An 18,056-nucleotide genomic window follows, 5' to 3' on the forward strand; every position below is an offset into this window, starting at 1 on the left:
CTTTAGATTTTAAAACAGCTTACTACTGGGTTGGGTGCAGTGCCTCATGCCTGTAATCCCAGCACTTTCAGAGGCCGAGGCAGACGGATCATGAAGTCAGGAATTTGAGACCAGCCTGGCCAACATAGTGAAACCCTGTCTTTACTAAAGATACAAAAAATTAGCAGGGCGTGGTGGCACACGCCTGTATCCCAGCTACTTGGGAGGCTGAGGCAGGAGAATCGCTTGAACCCGGAAGGCAGAGGTTGCAGTGAGCCAAGATTGCACCACTGCACTCCAGCGTGGGTGACAGGGTGAGACTGTCTCAAAAAAACAAAACAAAACAAAACCACAAAACAGCTTAATAGTATATGCAAATGATAATTATAACTAGATCTTCCATCCTATTCTGAACTAAAGCAGCAGTTATCTGGCAAATTATCTGACCTTATAAATTTGGAAATCTTTAAGGTTAAGATATTTCTCACTGAGTTATAAAAAACAAGTATTCACACCTGATATATGAGTCTGACTGCTCTCAAGCTCAGGCTGACACAGTTTGAGCACAGACTCCTGAAATGTGAGTTGCTGCTGGAAGTAGGACAAGAGATCTGCCATTTTGCTATCATCATCATTATCTTCAATGCTGAAAAAAGGAAGGTGAATAAATTAAGTGCCTCAGTCTACAAGCATATAGTTTAGAACTGATTTTTCATAGCATTTTCAAATTTGCTTTACAAAAAGTCACCTAAAGCTTATTCAATATGTGATACATTTTTAAATGTGATGAATTTCTCCTGCCTTACAAAGGAATACCATACCAGTTTTTCAAAGAAAAAAGCTTCAGTAATTATCATCCAGAAAGAGTTAGAATTTTTGGATACAGGTGTTGAGATTTAACTAATTGTATTATAAAGTAGAGATTTTATGAGTTAGTGAAAACTTTCAAATGATTTCAAAAATCTTAATGTAGTATGTTCTTTAACCTTAATTTATTCTAACTGGATAAAAACCAAATCTACAGATGTCATCTGAGGTACTTACTTGCCAAGCGTTTTCTAACAGATTTGCCTTATCAGCCTACCTTCAGAGAGGAAAATACCTACTTTCAAAACATCTTAGGGTTCACAAATCATCTATCAATATATGCAAATGTGTAGTGAAGGGTGCTAGAAAAATGTCTGAGCTTTCTATTTTTACTGAAGGTAAACCTTAAAGATGATCAGACTTACAAAGAGGATTGTATGAAGGCGAAGTTAGAAACCCAGGAAGTTTCAAGTGATGCAGACTTAAAAAAAAAAACAAAAAACAGGAAGGGCATTTTATAATACAACAAAATGTAAGTGTGGTTGAGGCTAGATGGACTCAATGGCTATTCTACAAACATGTTACAGGAAAGAAAAAAAAGGCAAACTTTTAGGGCTTATCAGATTTTATTAAAAAAAAAAAAAGATGAATCCTTAAGGAACTTTCATAGCATCTGGGTTTGTATAAAAAATAGGAAAGAAAAGAAATGCCTCTTTAATATTTTAATACAATCTTTCTTAACAGCATCTGGCACATATTTATAAAACTGGCGAAGAGCTGAGTCTAAACAACTCTACCCAAATATAAAGAAGGTTTAGAAAAAACCCAAGTGATTCATTTTAAGTATGAACTACCTCATACTGTTAACTCTAATTTGGTGAACAATATTATTAGCTGAAAATTTAAACACTTCTATTAATATTGACCTCGTTGGGATGTTTTTAATATGACGTATTCAAAGCTTAAGTGTTAATACCATATGCAGTTAAAAAAACATTGGCAATAAGCATATGTTATCAATAAAGGTGACAATTATTTCATGACAAAGGGAATATATTAATATAATAGCTAATATTTCATTACCAAAACTTTTTTCTCTGTACTGTCTATTTTTAACCTGACATTCTCTCATGGGTACAGACCCCCTTCCCTTCTAATATCAGCAAATTGAGTTTTGGGAGACAGTGGAATTAAACCAAAACAATTTTATAATTGTCTTGCAAACAGTTTCAAAAGTATTGCCTTAAAAATATGTTTTCTTGATCTTTATCCACATAAAACCAATACTACTTCATGGCTTTGATGCAAGTGGCAACTATATAATTCAAATATGATTTGTTTTAGGAATATATTAGCACCTGTGTTTTTAATGTTAGAGTTTTAATGTTCTACTAAAAAAACATTAAGAGAATAATAACATCTTTTATAGTTCAGCATTTTCCTAATAAAATTAGAAGACTTTTTTAAAATGTAAAATTTCAAACATATACAAAAGGAAACTAGTGTAATAAAATTCCATGTACCCATCACTCAATTTTAACCATTATTAACATTTTGCCAAATTTATCCTAATTACATTTTAAAACTTTCTACTTAAAATAGGTTTCAGAAAGTTGAAATGTGTCCTTTAATTTACTCCTTTCAGTAACTACTGCTTTTGTTTTTTTAAACCGTTTTCATTTTATTATTTTTGTATCTGTTTAAAAGGTGCATTTCCATGTCTTAATCTTTCAATTTCCCTAATTAAAAAATTCCTACAACTTTATAAACAAAGATATACTATAGAGTATAGAGCTTAACAGAATTAGCACCATCTTACGTTAAGAGTCAACAGGACAAAGATGCTTAACTTTAACAAACTCTATGCATTACTGTCTATCAAATTATATACGCACTAGCTGTTTCCAACGCCATCACCATCTGGAGACCGGGTATAAGTAATCTTGAACTCTATATCAGGTACAAGTTGCATAGCCCTACGATAAAACTTGATGGCTAAAAGAAGAAATAAAGCTAAATTAGCTATGACCACACATTTTTGTCATTTCCTTCGATTACCCTTAACTGTGGTTTAATTTGGTAACTTTCTCTACAATCAGCCAAATTCTGTTTTTCTACATGCAACAGTAGTTCAGTGACACAAAACTATTTCCAAACCTTACAGCTCAGAAAGAAACTTTTCCCTAAACTTTAGATGTTGTATTTTACCCTTATGTATTAGCCCTTCCCATCTTTTTCCTCACCCTCTTATGTATCATGATTTTTAAATAGTTGTCTTTCTTTGGGCTCTGAAGATGCAATTGCTACAGCCAACAAAAATACTTCTTTTTTTTTTTTTTTTAAGACAGGGTCTCACTCTGTTGTCCAGGCTGGAGTGCAGTTGGCACGATCTTGGATCACTGCAGACTCCACCTCCCAGGCTCAAGTGATTCTCCCACCTCAGTCTCCTGAGTAGCTAGGGCTACAGGCATGCATCAGTCAGCACACTCAGCTAATTTTTAAATTTTTTGTAGAGACAACGTCTTGCCATGTTGCCCAGGCTGGTCTTGAACTCCTGGATTCAAGCGATCCTCCTGCCTCAGCCTGCCAAAGTGCTGAGATTAGAGGCGTCAGCTACCATGCTTGGCCAAAAACACTTCTAAGCAAACTTTTCTAAGACACAAAGTTGAGGAAAATTAAACGCTTCCTACTGGGTGGAATAAATAATAGTTTGTTTGTTTAATTATCCTTTAAATTTAACTTCCTTTAGCCCAGCTGCCTCTTATTTACATAAGCAATCTTCAAAACTTATTTTTTACAAATCTAGACAAGCAGTTTGGAGCTGTAATATTCACTAACTCTCCCCACAGAGATACACCAGTAGAACTTGGAGCTGTAGAGGCTGACTAGTTCTTTTTCCCTACAAAGAAGTTTATAATTTAATATATTCTGCCATGTTCTATTATTCTGGATGAATTACCATACAGTAAGTAGAGATGCGAATTTCACAAACCAAGGAAGGCTGCACAGGGACTTGACCAATTAGGCCTTTCTAAAAATCTAAAGAAAATTATCACTAGAAGAAATTTGCACATAAATGCAGTAACTCTGAATGATGTTACTTTTGGGGCATTTTTAAATGATTCAAGCACAAGGATTTTTCCTATGCCTCAATTATCTTTACTACCACAAAATGAAAGCATAGTTACAAACTTAATATGGTAAATAGTCCTATCACTTTATTTACACATTTCTATTGGGTTAATAAAAGACACAAAGCTGACATGTATATTACCACATATTTCTGTTAGTAATATATAAATTGGAACTTAGAAAGAAAAACATGTATTTTTTCCTCAATTTATCCTTTATATTCCCATCCTCTGAAGTAATTTTCACCCATAAAAAGAGCATATTGTAAAATGAACAATTTTAAATACTGTATTAATGAAGAATAACTAAAGCTAAATGTAAAAAAAAAAGTTATTTTGCTTATCCTACCAATATGATGATGTTTCCCAGCAATATTTTTTTGCAAAAAGACAGGTTATATAGAAAAACAATTTCTATTTTTCATTTTTTAAAAAACAGTTTCAAATACAGTTGGCTCTCTGTATTCATGGGTTTCACATTCTCTGATTCAACCAACTGCAGATCAAAAATATTTAAAATAAAACAAAAAAATACAGTATAACAACTATTTACATAATAAGTAAGTTATATATAAATATTAGACCATTCATATAAGGGACTTGAGCATTTTGGTAGCTACAAAGGCTCCTGGAACTAATTTCCAATGAGTACTGAAGGAAGAATGTATTAAGAAAACTGATGTTCTATACCAAATATGTTACAGTAAAAAAAAAATATGGTTAATAACAGAGTCATTATTCAAAAATGTTATGATGATATGAACCTGGGCTCTGAATTTTTACCTTCATAGAGAGCTCCATTTTGTTCTTCTTCTACTGCTTTTAGGAAGAGTTCTCGAGCCTATAAGAATATAAAGTAAAAATTTTTGAAAACCTGCATTAAAAATTAGTACGGATGGCAGAAGGAAGGCCTTTTTAATAAATTGTGTCAAATAACTGGACATTCATAGGCAAAATAATGAACCTTGGCCTAAACCTCATACTTTACATAAAAATTAACTTGAATGGATCATGAACTTAAATGTAAAACCTATAAAACTTTTAGAAGAAAACAAAGAAAATCTTGGAGACCTAGGACTCAGCAAAGAGTTCTTATATTTGACACCAAAAGCACCATTCATAAAAGGAAAAATTGATAAACTGGACCTCATCAAAATTAAAAATTTTTGCTCTGTGAAATGCCGTTAAGAGGATGAAAATATTTACAAGCCACATATTCTACAAAAGACTTGTATCTAGAATACAAAAAGAACTTCCAAAACACAACATTGAAAATATTAGCAATCTGGCTGGGCATGGTGGCTTACGCCTGTAATCCCAGCACTTTTGGAGGCTGAAGCAGGTGGATTGCTTGAGGTCAGGAGTTCGAGACAAGCCTGATCAATATGGTGAAACCCCGTCTCTACTAAAAATACAAAAATTAGGCCAGCATTACTAGCGGGGCCTGTAATCCCAGCTACTCAGGAGGCTAAGGCATGCGAATCACTTGAACCCGGGAGGCAGAGGTTGCAGTGAGCTGAGATCACGCCACTGTACTCCAGCCTTGATGACAAAGCAAGACTCTGCCTTAAAATAAATAAATAAATAATAAAAATAAAATTAAAAAGTAGCAACACTAAATGCTGATGAGGATGAACTGGATCACTCACACATTGCTGGTGGGAACTTAATATAAGATACTCTAGAAAACACTTTGGCAGTTTCTTTTAAAATCAAACATGCACTTACTATAGAACTTAGCAACTGCACTCTTGGGGTTTCATCCCAGAGAAATGAAAATTATGTTCATGCAAAAACCTACACATATATTTCCATAGCTCCATTCATAATAGTCAAATATTAGAAACAACTCGAATGTCCTTCAACCAATAAATGGTTAAACTGGGGGTACATCCATACCATGCAATACTATTCTGCAATAAAAAGGAACAAACTACTGATATATAATAACTTGGACTGATCTTGAGGGAATTATACTTAGTGAAAAAAGCCAATCTCAAAAGGTTACATACCGGATGATTCCACTTATACAACATTCTTGGAATATCAAAATTACAAAATGGAGAACAGACCAGTGGTTGTCAGTGGTTACGAATGACTAGGGAAAGGGAGTATAAAACTATAAAACAGTTCTCTATCTTGATTGTGGTGGCGGTTACACGAGGCTACCTTCTAATAAAACTGCAAACAACTATTTATACACATACACACAGACAACTGTTTATAAACCCAGGAAATCTAAGTAAACTGTGGATTGTTCCAATGTCTATTTCCTCATTTTTGATATTGTACTATAGTTATGCAAGTTGTTACTATCAGAGAAGGCTGAAGGGTACACCGGACTTCCTTATACCTGTGGACTTGTAATTATTTCAAAATAAAAATTAAGAGGAGATAGAAGGTAAGTCATTATGATAATGCCAATTATTTAATGACTAATTGTAAACACAAACTTGGATCTGATGGTAAAAAGATGGCAGCCTCTACGGAAGAAGAAGAGTAAGAAATGAAATGGTATGTTGTGCCTGCTCTGTGTAAGTACCAGAAGAGATATGAATATTAGACAGCATTCAAATGATCAGTGTGAAAGTATTTCAACATTTTCCAGAATAAGAAAAAGATTAATGCATTATTGTAAGCTGATCAACTCAAAATATAACAAAATACTGCATGAAATTAAGACCTCTGGAAAGACATTAACATGTGAGCAATCTTTTCAGTTCTATTAATACATTCAGAAAATTCTGTTTTTTCTTTTTGGTTTTGTTAATAAATTCAAAGACATCAATCTTTTAGAAACCACATGAATCCCAGAGGTCTATAAACTAACAAAAGACAGCTCAATGAAGATAGTGTACCTACAGAGAAAAAAGCCATGCAGGAGTAGTGGTACCATCCAAAGTACCTAGAAGAAATAGTGAGAAATAGTATACTAGTCAAAATTTTTATTTTACAAGATACATGTTTATGTCCCAAAAGTCTGGTTTTAATGACTATTGTGTCAGTGAAAATGTCCATGTGCCAAAATAAAATTTTAAAAAAAGGTAATTTGTTACAACATCTATAATACTTAACTTTTCTTCTTTTGCCTGTTCTTGTTTTCCTTTGGTATCTGCTGCTGTTTTCTGGAGAGAGCCTCTTGCTGCTCTGCAAGGTCGATTTTCTAAATTGCTAGAGCTTACACCTGGAGCAAGTTCAAACATCCACTGAGCTCGGAACATCTGGAGTTGTGCCTACCGAGAGAACAGCATTTTAGGACTCATCAAGGAAGGGTAGCTCAACTCTGGAACAATGTATCAATATGTCCAATATGTCCAATGCCTACTTCCATGTATATACTTATTACTCTAAGTCCACTGCCTTCTAAATTATTAAATATCCATTAAATACATGTTATCTTTTATAATAATTTTCTGCTCAAAACTTAAAGAATCAAGAAATTAGCATAAAATACGTCAATACAGCAAAAGTCAAATTATATTAAAGAACCGAATTTTAATTAAGATGAAAACATAAGCCTTCACTTACAGGCTGAAGTTATAAGCTTCTAATAATTTTTTAATGACTATATCATCTAGTAAATATTAAGAATGCTGCCAAAAATTCTATAGGTAAGCCTGAAGTCTTTCTCTTAATTAACATTCTGTATTTCAAAAAGAAAATATTTTTTCAAATATTTATTATTTAAAAAATTTAAAGGCCAGGCACAGTGGCTCATGCCTATAATCCCAGCACTTTGGGAGGCCAAGGCAGGTGGACCACCTGAGGTCAGGAGTTCAAGAACAGCCTGGCCAACATGGCAAAATCCTGTCTCTGCTAAAAACGCAAAAAAAATGAGCCAGGTGTGGTGGCAGGCACCTGTAATCCCAGCTACTCAGGAGGCTGAGGCATGAGAATTGCTTGAACTTGGGTAGCAGAGGTTGGCAGTGAGCTGAGATCGCACCACTGAACTCCAGCCTGGGTGATGGAGCGAGACTCCATTTCAAAAAAAAAAAAAATTTAAAGCACATAAAAAGTAAACCCTATAAGGTAGACTCTGGTGTGTTGCCCAAATTCCCTTTTAGAAATAAAGAACTTCTTACCCAAACTGCTGAGAGTTTTATCTGAAAACACTTGACTAGTCAGCCCTTTTGGGTACTGCCTCAGCAAAATCACACTGTCCTCTCAATCCCCACCCAATGACTGATCAATGGCTAATAAAGGCTTGGCTCTCTGCAACTCAGGTCAGCCCTGAAAGGGTATTTCATCTTCAGAACTCCCTCGAGGACGGCTAAGCAGTCCATTAAGACTGCATTGCAGCTGGTCTTCTCCCTGCCCATTTGTTTCCCTCTCTCCCTTCCACAGGTGTTGATCCCAAGAGTACTCCTTAATGAACTTCCTGCACAGCAGTCTTCACCTAGTCTGCTTCCTGTGGAACCCAAACTGGGTTACACACTCTGCCCAAAGGCAGCCATTGCTAACAGGGTTGCATAGGTTATTCCTGGCCTCCTTTTTTTTTTTTTTTTTTTTAAAAAGACATATCTAGAAGGTTTTAAATTAATTTTTCTCTATATTCTGTACACTGCTTTGTTGCTATGCTTTTAACATGTTACACACAGATTTCTGACCTGCAGAATCTTTAGTAGCATTCAATGTCTACTAGATGATCCATTCCAATTATTAACCTTACAAGTGCAGTGAGACACACTTAACTAGTTATAGCAACTTTTTTTCTCTTTTAATGCATATTTACTTCATCCTTTTAAACGGCTGTAGTGTTTTCACTGTATGGATGCATCATTACTTAATAACAGGTAATGAATATTTAAGTTGTATGATGTTTTTCCAGATAAACAGTGTTATACTAAACATCTTTATACTTGCATATTTACTTACTTTCCCCACTATTTCCTTAAAATTAATTTCCTGGAAGTAGAATTGCTGTATCAAGGGACTGCATGTTTTTCATTTTGATACATATTACCGGTCTGCCCTCCAGAAAGCTGTAGCAATTTACATTTTCATGTACACTGCATGAGTGTTCTCACAGCCTGGACAGCAACACACATTCACCAATCTGATTAAATTATTAATGAGGCTAATTATCGCTTCAAATATTTAATGGCCATTTGTATTATTTTGCCATTAACAGTCCATTCATATCCTTTTATCCTCTGTTCCTCCAAATATATGAGTGCTCTATGTAATGAGAAGATGAACCCTCTGCCCATATATGGTAAACAGTTTTTCCAGTTGGCTATTTCTCTTAACTTTATTTATGATGCCTTGCCTTTTCTTATACACAGGTTTTAAACTTTTAGGTGGTCAAACCCATCAATCTTTTTAAGATTATGGGTTCTGAGTCATGTGTAAGCCTTAGTTTGAATACTTTAAACCCATATGTTAAACTACAAGCAGCCATTATTGATACTTCTTTTCACAAAGCCATAACATAGTTTGAGTATTCTACAAACCAGTAAGAAAACAGTTAAAGTCAATGCAAACAGTAATAACCTACAAATACCCATGATTATGATCAATTTCTGCATATGTATGGGAACAATGGAATAAAAATCAAAGACACAACTGAAGAAACATGCCTGCAGATCTGTTTCAGCAGGACTTTCATTTTCTTCATCATCTGCTCTGACAGTATCAGAATGACAATCTTCCTCAGCTTCTGCCTGAGGGGAAAAAAAACCCAAATAACATCAGAAATATACACACACCAGTTGCCCTCTGTAACCTACATTTCCCATTCAGCCACTTGCTATTTAGTACCATACTGTCAACACTTTGTGGAATCCACTTAGAGTAGCAAGGCTGTAGGGTGCACTTGAGACCTGACTATTAATTTCCAAAGGAAAATGAGTCTGAAAAGCATATTCTCTACTCCAAACCACAGCACTCACGTTATCGTGAATCCTAACATTCCCCTCCTTGCCGCCCCTGCCAAATTTAACATCAGTTGCATCCATCCAAAAATCAATTTAATTACAGTTGTCCCTCAGTATCTACAGGGGATTAGTTCTAGGAGCCCCCAGGACGCCAAAATCCCTGGGTGTTCCAGTCCCTCATATGGCATATTTGCATATGACCTATGCACATCTTCTTATATACTTTAAGTCATCTCTAGGTTACTAATAATACCTAACACAATGTAAATGCCATGTAAATAGTTCTTGTAGTATATTGTTTCGTAATTTATATTATTTTTTATTGTTGTATTATTTTTTTTCCCCCAAATATTTTTGATCCACAGTTGAATCCCAGGATGCAGAACCTGCAGGTAGAGGGCCAACTGTGTTATAAAAAGTAACAATTCAAGTTTATTACTATTCATAAATGATTTATGATTAATCTAATTAGTTAAATGAAGCCAAATCCTTCATTAATATACATAACTACTGATAATCTATAATAAAAATTATTTTCTCTTCTTCTGGCCAGGTGTGGTGGCTCACACCTGTAATCCCAGCACTTTGGGAGGCTGAGGCAGGAGCATCACTTGAGGTCAGGAGTTCAAGGTCAGCCTGGTCAACATAGTGAAAACTCATCTCTACTAAAAATACAAAAAATCAGCCGGGCGTGGTGGTGCATGCCTGTGGTCCCAGCTAATTGGAAGGCTGAGGAGGGAGGGTTGCTTCAGCCTGGGAGATGGAGGTTGCAGTGAAAAGAGACAGAGCCACTGTGTTCCAGCCTGGATGACAGAGACCCCATCTCAAAAAAAAAAAGGAAGAAAAATTATTTTCACTTTTTCTTCTTAGAAAAAATGAAATAAAACAGGAACATCTTTGGTATTCTTTTAGTTCTACAAGATTTTTAAAGTTTTCATGAGAAAAATATTTAAAGAGAATTAATCCCTAAGTACTCATGACCCAACTTCAATAATTATCAATGTCATTCCTTATATCAAATACTGAGTCACAGTATTCATATTTCTCAAGATGTCATATGTAAATTACATATATTTCAGTTTGTGAAATCAAGATTCAAATAAAGTCCACATTGTAACTGACTGATATGTCTCAAGTCTTTTATAATCCTCACTCTTTTTTCTTGTAATTTATTTGGAATGAAACTGGGTTGTTTTTCTGTAGAAGCTAGATTTTGCTGAAGTTTCAATAAATATGTTCCTTTGACCTCTTACTCTTATTTTCTGTAAATTGTGGCTGGATCTTGAGAGGCTAGATTAGATTTTGCCAAGATTTTTTTTTTCTTTTGCAAGACTACCTCATAGGTCATGTTGTATTTTCCATCAGGAGGAGAAATGTTCTGGAATGCAGTTGACAAGGTGCTGTGACAGATATTCTAAACATAATTGAGTCTAAGGCAAAAAGCCCAAATAATTTTAGTGTCCATAAACTTCTACAAGTACTAAAACAGAAAATACTATAATGTTTCATGCTAATGAAATACAACATTGCTTCTTTGTAGATACCTTCTTCACAGGTAAGTTTAACAATGCCAATCAGATGTAACTTGATACTTGAATTTTTTTTGATACTGTAGAATAAATAAATTCACTGGGCTCTAGTTTAAAATGTATTGTTAGGTGGCTAAAAATAACAACTTTGTTTCAGAAAATAGTAACATTTAGCTGTCCTATGGAGTTCAGCCAATAGTTTGTTTTCTTGTGACAGAGTCTCCTAAGGATGGCCTCAAGCTCCTGGGCTCCAAAGATCCTTCTGCTCCACCTCTTGAGTAGCTGACACTACAGGCTTGTGCAGTCATGCCTGGCTGTAGCAGATAGTTTTTGTTTCATGGATCACTTAAGAAAGTATAGTTCAGGCAGGGTATGGTGGCTCATGCCTGTAATCCCAACACTTTGGAAGGCTGCGGTGGGAGGATTGGTTGAGCCCCGGAGTTTGAGACAAGCCTGGGCAACATGGCAAGACCCTGTCTCTACAAAAATTACCAGGGCATGGTGGTGCACGCCAGTAGTCTCAGCTAATTGGGAGGCTGAGGTGAGAGGATTGCTTGAGCCTGGGAGATGGAGGTTGCATTGAGCCGAGATAGCATCACTGCTCTGCAACCCGGGAAACAGAGTGAGACCCTGTCTCAAAAAAAAAAAAAAAAAAAAAAAAAAGAATATAGTCCATAAGATGATGTCACTTTTTTAATACAGCTAGCATGTTATTAAATGTTTTCTATGCAAATAAGACTTCTGTGTATTTTATATGTACTAGGAAAGCTTCTTAGTCAGACTTTTAATAGTAAATGCTTTTGTAAAGAAACCCCTTCTATTTTATCTGTCTATAAATCAAATTTTTATATATTGGATTGGCTTCAGTGGAATAAAGCTAGACTGGAATTACTGTGTGTGACTTGGGACTTAATAGAGGTTTCAGTCAGATAACTTTCATTTTATCCTTTTGTTCTCCATAAATGTTTGCTAAATTAAACTAAATCCTACCTTCCAGTGAAAATGGCATGTTGCCTCAGCTCAGTCTGTTAGCTAATAGACTTATTAGCAAATGAAACTTGCTCCACACTTACTGTAAAGAAATGTGGCAATCAGGGAAATGACCTTAAAGCTTAGCTAGACAATAATAAAACCCATTTAATTTTACTAGTTCCAAAGATGGTAAGTTTTACAATTGCAAATTTTAGTCATGTTATTTCGGGTCAGGACGGGGTGGGGGGGGCGGTATTTATATTAACACACATCTTTAACACAGCTACCAGATATACTTGCACTATATTACAGAACATAAATTAGCCTTGCCTCCTATCTTATCTCTGGCAAGCAGACTCAAAGCAGAGGCGCCTTTCATACTTGAACCAGTTAGTATATGGTAAAATGCTAGGCACACTGTAAAGCATGTATCTGTGAAGAAATAAATGAGATCAAGAACTCAGATGAATTTCTAGAAAAATGGAAAATTTAAGGATTAATGTATTGTCAAATACATTGCTTTTTAGTCTCTTCAAGTCGGGAGATTTTCCTACTAAGACCACCACCAGCAGGAAAGTATGTAATGAAAGACTGAATGTATAAATCCCACTGAGAAGTGTATTTTTCTCTCTTCTCAAGTAAGAGTCTGCTTTATTATTGTAAACTCTAAGTAGAGGTAATGGGAGGGGACCTGAGTTCTGTGGGGTATCTTTTGTAATTTAGTTTTCTAACTCTTGCCTAGTAGTCATTCTAAACTGACTTCAAGAGCTTCCCCTGCTCTGTCCAGTTGGCTTGCATAAGCTGCTTGCTCTATCTGGAATGCCTTCTTCCTCACTTAGCTATTTCTACTCATGCTTCAAGATTCAGCTCAGGGGGCCGGGCGCAGTGGCTCAAGCCTGTAATCCCAGCACTTTGGGAGGCCGAGACGGGCAGATCACGAGGTCAGGAGATCGAGACCATCCTGGCTAACGCGGTGAAACCCCGTCTCTACTAAAAAATGCAAAAAAAACTAGCCGGGCGAGGTGGCGGGCACCTGTAGTCCCAGCTACTCGGGAGGCTGAGGCAGGAGAAAGGCGTAAACCCGGGAGGCGGAGCTTGCAGTAAGCCGAGATCTGGCCACTGCACTCCAGCCTGGGCGACAGAGCGAGACTCCGTCTCAAAAAAAAAAAAAAAAAAAAAAAAAAGATTCAGCTCAGGGTTCATCTTAGAAGCATTTTTCAGCCTTTCTAATTGCCTCTTTTGTGTTCCCATAACACTTGTGCTTATTTTTATGACAACATGTGTACTGAGGTTGGTTGTTTCATTTACTAGAGTTAAGGCATGGAGGACAGGAACACATCTCAGTTACCTCTGTAACCATAAGGCCAAACACATTGCTTGATTTGTAGTAAAGGCCTGTCTAGGCCTCAGCTGTCATGTCTGTGGGACATCAATAAAGAGATATGGTGATCTACTGAGGTCCCTTTTCATATGTGACATTCTCTGATTAAAAGTTTATCATAAATCACCTTGCAGGTTTGGTTCTACTGAAGATCTAGTATTGTACCAGAGTCTCACACTATGCCAGGCTGATAATAGGTACTCAAAAATATTGGTTGAATTGACAAAATGTCATGTGGATAATGTGTATCTGAAGGATGAGGAAAGGAAATGGGAGAAGTGTAATATAGACAGTACCTTTCTTCTCCCCTGTGTTATAGTGGAACTCTAAACCACTCTTACTTTGATTTTGACAGTATGATCACAAAAACAAACTATTACATCTGGAATCTGGCTGAGTTGACATTTGGTCAATTCACTACTTGAAATAAGTAGGGCCTCAGTTACCACTTGGAAGTTTTCCTTTTATTTTTCATAATCGAGTTTGACCTAAATATCACCTTCACTTTAGTTCATGTGTATGAGTAGCCCATGTCTTCATCATGTTACTCCCATTTCACAGGTGGGATTAATAAACTCATAAAGGCTAAGTGCTGAATCCTGGTCAAAGAACTACTTCTAAGAGTTCAGGAGCAGGGGCAATTGACGCCGTTTCTATCCTCCAGGTTAATTTAATAAAAATAAATTCAGCCATTCATTTATGCAATAAATATGTGAGTCTACTATAAATTAATTCGTTTGGAATTATTTCATCCCTGATTCTTTAAGCCCCAGTCAGAGATTAGTTTCTCAGATGAACAATGTATTCTAAACCAAAGGAAGGTATAGGGCAGAGAAGACGTATTCCAGTAGGGAACAGTCCCATGGAATCTGCGCTGTCAAACTCTGCAACCTAGCTCAGTCTCTCCATTTGGACCGCACCGACGCCGCAGAGACGAACCCTCCAATCCCACTCCGCCAGGACCACCTGCCAACATACTACCCAGGGAACTGACGCCTCGCGGGGTAAATGCGTCCTCCATCCAGGGCTCTTCAAGGAGCCGGCAGGGCCTGTCTGTGGGCCTGGCTTTTCGGCAGAAGAACAATCAACAAGTGTCTCCGCTTACCAGAGCTCCCTTCCGAATTCAGGCGCTGTGACAGCTCACCTCAATCTATGCTCAATGCTTCTGATAAAATCCCTCGAGAGGACCGAGACTGGTTCAACATACTCAGCGAGCCGAGAAGGGGCATTTTCCCCGGTTGTCCTGCAAACCCTCCTCCTCACATAGAGCCCGGCGGGGGTTGGGGAGCCTCAGCAGGAAGGAACCCTGGGGAGAAGCCAGGGTTGGCAACCCCCGCCCCCCGACGCACTCACTGTCAGGCCAGGGCCCTCTAACGGGTGGTGGCCGTGAAGCTCCCACTCCTCCCAGAGGCCCCGCCGACCCCCAGCCCTAGGCCCGGCCCCTCCTGCACACCGCGCTCCCGCCCCGCGGCGTCCACCCCCGAGCCCCCTGGCCAGGTTACCATGCTGGCGGGGCGGCCTGCTGCGCTCGAGGGGCTCTCCGTGCCTCCACTGCACCGCCCCCCGGAGGAGGGGTGCTGGGTGTCTGGGTGTCTACTCCTGCCTGTCTCTGCAGCAGAGCTTAGCAGAGTTCTCGGTCGGAGAAGCGCACCAGGCAGCGGCAATAACTGCGGGCCCGGCGTACGGCAGCCATCTTCGCGGGGCAGGGGGCCAGATCGGGGCGCGCTGGGGTGGCGGCGGCGGCCGGGGACTCGGGGAGTGGAGGGACGCCCGTTGCCAGCCGAAGCAGGGGATTATGCGAACACCGGAGCGTCAGCCCTACTGGAGACCCCGGACGCCGCTGCGGTGCTGCCCCCTCAGCTGCGCAAACCTGCGCCGACGCGCCGAGCATGCGCAGTGTCGGTGCTGCCCGTGTGCGCTGCCCGGCCACCCAGCCCCGCGGGCTGCCTCGTGGTAGGCTAGGGGTCGCGGACCCACTGTGTGCGCGCGCCTGACGCTGGGTGCGGCTGCCCGGGTGCCGAACCTCAAGCTCAACTCGCGTGTTGGGCTAAGTGAACACTTAAGCGAACTTGAACAAGCACTACCTCAAAAATGTTTACAACCCAAATTTAGGGGTGGGCCCCTAAGGCAAGCCGCCCTGAAAAGCATCGAACTGGACGCTTGGGACAGTCGCAACAAAGTCCTCGGAGCCTCTGGCTAGAGTCCCGCGCCAGGAATGCGGGAATACAAACTTCTCAACAGTCACAGTCGTTACAACGACTAAAGTTTTTGAGAGCACAGACAGCCTGGAGGTTGAGGAAAAGACGCGCTTTGCTGCCCAGCAGGAGGAAAGAGCCAACTCAAGGCACGTCTCACTACAGATCCCATAATGCAGTGAGAGAAGGGCTTGCGACTCCATGGCCCTGAAACCCAAGTGCCGTGGAGACGGCGCCCGCGAGGCACTCTGGGATTTGTAGTCGGCCTCTCAGGTTTGAGCACCGGAACTTACACTTGGTCCTCCGCCTCACCTCTTAAAGCCCAAACTACCTTATTTCTTCTCAAGTGAATGTACTTGTTTGTCAGGTGATACTTTGTTTTTACACAATTTAAATCTTTTTTAACTACGGGTTCGCCTGTGAAAACTGACAGGCTTCATATTACCTTCATTTAGCAAACATATACTGAGTTTTTAAAGTTTTTACTGGTGCCAGGAACTAATAGATTTCCAAACATTCAACGAGTTTACAGAGTTTAAATTTCTAATCCATTCTACTCTGGAGAGATTAAAAATGCGGTACATCGGCTGGGCGCGGCGGCTCACGCCTGTAATCCCAGTACTTTGGAAGGCCGAGGCGGGTGGGTCACGAGATCAAGAGTTCGAGATCAGCCTCACCAACATGGTGAAACCCCCGTCGCTACTAAAAATAGAAAACTTAGCCGGGCGTGGTGGCACGCGCCTGTAATCCCAGTTACTCAGGAGGCTGAGGCAGGAGAATCGCTTGAACCCGGGAGGCGGAGGTGGCAGTGTTCGCGCCACTGCACTACAGCGTGGGCGACAGAGTGAGACTCCGTCTGAAAAAAAAAAATTGTAGTACATCCTTGGAACAGAAATGGAGGTGAAAGTGCTGGGGGAGAGGGGAGAGAGAGAGAGTGAAGGGGAGGGAGAACGAGCTACAATAAGGTAATCCAAATGCCACGTTTTGTTTTGTTTGGAACGGAGTGTCGCTGTCGCCCAGGCTGGATTGCAGTGGCGCCATCTCGGTTCACTGTAACCTCCGCCTCCCGGGTTCAAGGGATTCTCTTGCTTCAGCCTCCTTCGCAACTGGGATTACAGCGCACGCCACCAAGCCCAGCTAATTTTTGTATTTTTAGTAGAGACGGGGTTTCACCATGTTGGTGAGGCTGGTCTCAAACTCCTGATCCACCAGCCTCGGCCTCCCAAAGTGCTGGGATTACAGGCGTGAGCCACCGCGCCCGGCCTGCCTTGTTTTAATATTGGGATCCACCCTTCGGATGCGTGTGTTTTTATTTGCACGGTAAGTCAGGTACCTATAAAAGATGCCTTAGTGTTTAAAAGAAGCCAAAAATTTAAGTTTTTAGTTTTAAAGGAGACTCCAGGGCTTAAATCTTTTTAGGGATAAATTTCGTCCCAAAGAACTCCTTAAATTTGGACTTTGAAATTTAAATTGGGGGGAAAGGTTAAATCTAAAGATTTACAATAGAATAAAATGATAAATATGATTCTTTAACAAACTGAGAATTAAGTATTGAAATAGTTTCAGAACAAATATGTTTCATTTAAAATGTTGAGTGCTAGTTTAAAATAGCCTGGTCAATTACACAGATGGTTTCTTTTATTCTAGTAAGTAGTTAAAGCTTAATAAAATAATATTTGTAAAGATAAATTGAGCATTAAAACACTATTATGCTTCATAGCTACTAATTTTCTATTTTCAGTCAATTCCACAGTATACACTAGACCTCATTACAAGGTTATATTCTCATATTATATTTACAGGATGATAATTTCCTGAGACCAAAACTACTGATCTAAGCTACTTAGTAGCCTAGCGGACTCTTGCTAAAAGGTAGACCTCTGTTTGCCAAGTAGACCTGCTTGGACAATTTGACTAAAACTGATCATTTTACTTTAGAAATTGCTTTTCATGGCAGTAGTATATGACTTGTTAGATTCCTTGTCATGTCTATCTATCTTTTCACTGATAATGATTTTCAGTTTTCATTTGCCATATGGGCTGGCTGTTAAATAGGTAAGCACAAAGGTAGATATCAATGTTATACATATGTCATGTGACCAGAAGACCTTTTTCCATTTGGGAGAGGAAATCTAAAGAAGGTTGACTATCTTATATCTTGCATGCTTCTTCCACAAGATCAAGAG

At 38.9% G+C, this 18,056-nt stretch overlaps 2 protein-coding genes across 5 annotated transcripts in view; one reads left to right on the forward strand and one right to left on the reverse strand.

Moving 5' to 3' along the window:
* Positions 1-18,056, reverse strand: part of FBXO9 (F-box protein 9) — a 37,032-nt gene that overhangs the window by 18,032 nt on the left and 944 nt on the right. Inside the window, exons 1-6 of one of the 4 annotated variants that reach the window (XM_023223011.1) lie at positions 15,178-15,309; positions 9,497-9,580; positions 6,992-7,150; positions 4,701-4,758; positions 2,682-2,781; positions 495-625 (exon numbers count right to left, since the gene is read on the reverse strand). In XM_023223011.1, the coding sequence (XP_023078779.1) occupies positions 495-625; positions 2,682-2,781; positions 4,701-4,758; positions 6,992-7,150; positions 9,497-9,580; positions 15,178-15,180 (535 nt within the window). In that variant the 5' untranslated portion in view covers positions 15,181-15,309. Of the gene's footprint in view, positions 1-494; positions 626-2,681; positions 2,782-4,700; positions 4,759-6,991; positions 7,151-9,496; positions 9,581-14,780; positions 15,020-15,177; positions 15,310-18,056 lie in introns of those variants that run through there. The other 3 variants (XM_023223013.1, XM_023223012.1, XM_023223014.2) reach the window with 3 other exon arrangements.
* LOC111549811 lies at positions 15,119-15,639 on the forward strand. The gene has a single exon (XM_023223015.2). The coding sequence runs from the start codon at positions 15,179-15,181 to the stop codon at positions 15,635-15,637; it is 459 nt and encodes a 152-aa protein (XP_023078783.1). The 5' UTR covers positions 15,119-15,178; the 3' UTR covers positions 15,638-15,639.

The sequence above is a fragment of the Piliocolobus tephrosceles genome, chromosome 5 (assembly GCF_002776525.5).
Source record: "Piliocolobus tephrosceles isolate RC106 chromosome 5, ASM277652v3, whole genome shotgun sequence".
NCBI classification, from domain to species: domain Eukaryota; kingdom Metazoa; phylum Chordata; class Mammalia; order Primates; family Cercopithecidae; genus Piliocolobus; species Piliocolobus tephrosceles.